Below are 2948 nucleotides of genomic sequence, written 5' to 3'. Positions count from 1 at the left end.
CTTTCCCCACTAGCCACTCCCAGAACCCACTCCTTCTGCCCTCTCCACCACCATCCAGGGATTGAGGAAAGGTCAGTCTATGCTGCTGCAGCCCAGCTATGACCTGGAAGAACTGACTGACCTAGTCATTGACCCTGAGCTCCTTCCAAAGGCCAAATTAGTCTTAGATCCCCTTACGGTGTGCAAGAAGAAGCCTCTCAGAGGCCCTGTCCAGCCCCATCCTCTTCCATAGGAGGAGAATGAGGCTCGGGAAAGGCCAGGTCTGCCCAGGATCACCAAGGCTGGTGGAGATCCCAGGTCTCTGCCCCCAGCCCAGAGCTCACTGGGGTCGCCCAAACTCCTGGCCTCAGCACCCGGTGCCACCTAGGTCACCCTGGGAAGGCACGTGTGGGAGAGGGAAGAACCAGATTCAGAGAGGGGAACTGTCCCTAGTCTGCCACAGTCCCCTCTCCAGGAGTTACTGCTCAGGAAAATCTCCCAGCAAATCCCAAAAGGCCTGGATCGGACCTCCCTGGCAGTCTAGTGGCTAAGACTCTGCGCTCCCAATGCAGGGAACACGGGTGCGATCCCTGGTGGGGGAAGATCTCACATGCTGCATGGCACAGCCAAAAAGAAATCTCCAAAAGCCTGCACGAGGGGCGGGAGGCGGGAAACCAAGGAGGGGGAGGGAAGAAGGCTCCCACAGGGTCTTATCTGATCAGCTTTATCTCCCAGAATGGGCCCTTTGAAGGCAGAGAGGCCAGAGGCTGTTTCTAGCATGGCCAGGCCTCCCCAGGGAAGTGGTCAGGGGGTGGAGGCTGGGAAGGGGAAACGCTGGCTCCTGAGGTGAGGAAAGGTCAGGTGCAGGAGTGTCTGGGCTCCAGGTCTTTGCCTGACAGGCAGAGCAGTGCTGGAAAGCTGTGGATTTAGATCTCACTCCTGCCTCGCCCTAACCAGGAGCCCTTCAGCTCCAAGGCTCTTGGGAGAAGGGGTGAGGCTTACAGGGGCAGAAGGTGCTGAGTCATGAAGAGGAACCCCCATCCTTACTCCCTGACCAGAATGGCGTGGAAGGCAAGGAGCAGGCACAGGTAAATAAATAGCTTGTTTATTAGTAATATGTTACATTATTAAAGTGCATTGAGAAGAGATGCAGGGGCCGAAGCTGGAAGGCCACCAGCCCCAGGCCCTGCCCCAGGCTGGCCAGACACAGCCAGAGAAGGGCCCAGCTCTCTGCTGAAATCCATGGACAGGGCTGGGGGCAGAGCCACCCACCTGGAGAGCTTGGCCCAGGCCGTCCCTACAGGAATTCACAGTTTAGCCTAAGTTATAACATGTCCTGAGCTGAAGGTGGGAGGCTAGGAGCATGGAAGCACAGCCCTTGGGGAAGGGGGCTGAGGGGAGGGGAGGGGACCCCCCCGCCCCTCAACCCCCAATGCCAAGGGCAGAGTCCTAGAAACCTCCCCCTGAGGACCTGGCTCCTCCTTTGAAATGAACACGGTGAACCTAGGGCTCAGTTTTCTCCTTCATTCTCCCCCATCTCCCTCATCCCACCCCCTCCCGCAACCACCCCGACCGGGGGCATGGACAAATGTCCCCTTCAGACTGGGCTCCCAGGGCAGAGCCAGCTCATGCTTCTCTCTTCAAACCCATGCCCATCCCTGGACTCTCATCCCATTCCCAGGAGCCGTAGACCGAGGCCCCCCCCCCACCCCCCCACTGACCCATCCCTCCCCCAGCCCCTCCCTCCCCACCCTACCCCGCATGTAGTTTTGGTATTTCATACGGATGCAGTCAGAAGTAGCTATACATGAAAGAAGCCTAACATAAAAATAGAGCTTTTTCCGTCCTTCCGTCCGGAAAGCAAACATCCTTCAATAAACATGCAACACAGCTGCCTAGAGAGACCCAGGTCTGGCGAGGAGGTCACAGAGGGCAGCCCTGGGCCTGCAGGAACACTAGCCTCCCCGAGTCCTTGCAGGAGGGAGAACGAGGGGGCGATCTGGGTCTAGCGAGTCCAGAAGGACTCGGGCCTCAGCCCTAAGGTCCAGAGATGGGGTCCCCCATTCATCTTTTTAAACTCCACTCTCTGGTCCACAGGTTCTTAGGCCAAGAGCATCACTGCATTTCATCAGTTTGAGGAGGAGTTTTTGAAAAATAATCTCCAAAAGATAGTCTTGGGTCATCAAGGCCCCAGCTTTAGAGTCACAGCCTGCGTTCTGTGGCCCTCAACACCCTCGCCCCACGGGGGCCCAACAGCCGCCTGCGGCTGGCCATCTGCAGGCCCGGTGTCCCCCGTCAGGTTTACGCAGTCCCCCTGGGAAGAAGTGGTGGACAAGGAGCTCCTGGGCCCAGCCAGTTCTGGGTGTGAGACTTTTCTAGTGCCTCAGGGCTGCAGAAGCCTGCAGCACACCCGGCCCCGTGAGACTCTAATGGACCAGCAGGCCAAGAATGAGCGTGGGCAGGACACCCAGCCAGAGGCTGGTGGCCAGGGTGCAGGCGTGGCCCAGCAGTTGTGAGGTCATGGCGCTGTCCTCGCGCAGCAGCTCCCAGTGCTGAGCTTCGCGGAGGTAGGAGTCCTCCTGGGCCTCGCAGTAGTAGTGGCCATAATGGAGGTCCGTGAGGTTCTCGATGAACAGGATGCAGTTGGGGCTCTGGTGGCCGGGCTCACAGCTCTGCTCCACACTGTTCTCGTGGCGCCAGGAGTAGGTGGCATGACGAGACTCCATGGGGCAGCTCAGGTAGTAGCGGGAGTTCTGCGCCAGGGAAACCTTCTGCAGCGGGGCCTGCTCTGGGGAGCGAGGGGGAGGGAGCCGTGAGGAGCGGCTGAGGGCTCCCAGGGCAGGCTGTGTCCTCCCACACTGATAGGGCTACAAGGCCAAGGCTTCTAAATGAACATGGGGAAACTAGCCCCCCTTCTCCTCCTTACTCTCCCCTGCCTCCCTCACCCGACTCCTTGTAGAACCCCCACA

At 59.0% G+C, this 2948-nt stretch overlaps 1 protein-coding gene across 1 annotated transcript in view; it reads right to left on the bottom strand.

Moving 5' to 3' along the window:
• Nucleotides 1-1069: 1069 nt before the first annotated feature.
• Nucleotides 1070-2948, bottom strand: part of SEMA7A (semaphorin 7A, GPI membrane anchor (John Milton Hagen blood group)) — a 24394-nt gene continuing 22515 nt past the window's right edge. The window contains exon 14 of the mRNA XM_010843361.1: nt 1070-2767. Coding sequence (XP_010841663.1) covers nt 2406-2767 — 362 coding nt within the window. The 3' untranslated portion in view covers nt 1070-2405. The remainder of the gene's footprint in view (nt 2768-2948) is intronic.

The sequence above is a fragment of the Bison bison genome, unplaced genomic scaffold (assembly GCF_000754665.1).
Source record: "Bison bison bison isolate TAMUID 2011002044 unplaced genomic scaffold, Bison_UMD1.0 scf7180017864181, whole genome shotgun sequence".
Lineage (NCBI taxonomy): Eukaryota > Metazoa > Chordata > Mammalia > Artiodactyla > Bovidae > Bison > Bison bison.
Note: the sequence above shows the minus strand (reverse complement) of the source record. Positions and strands in the feature narration are given on the sequence as shown.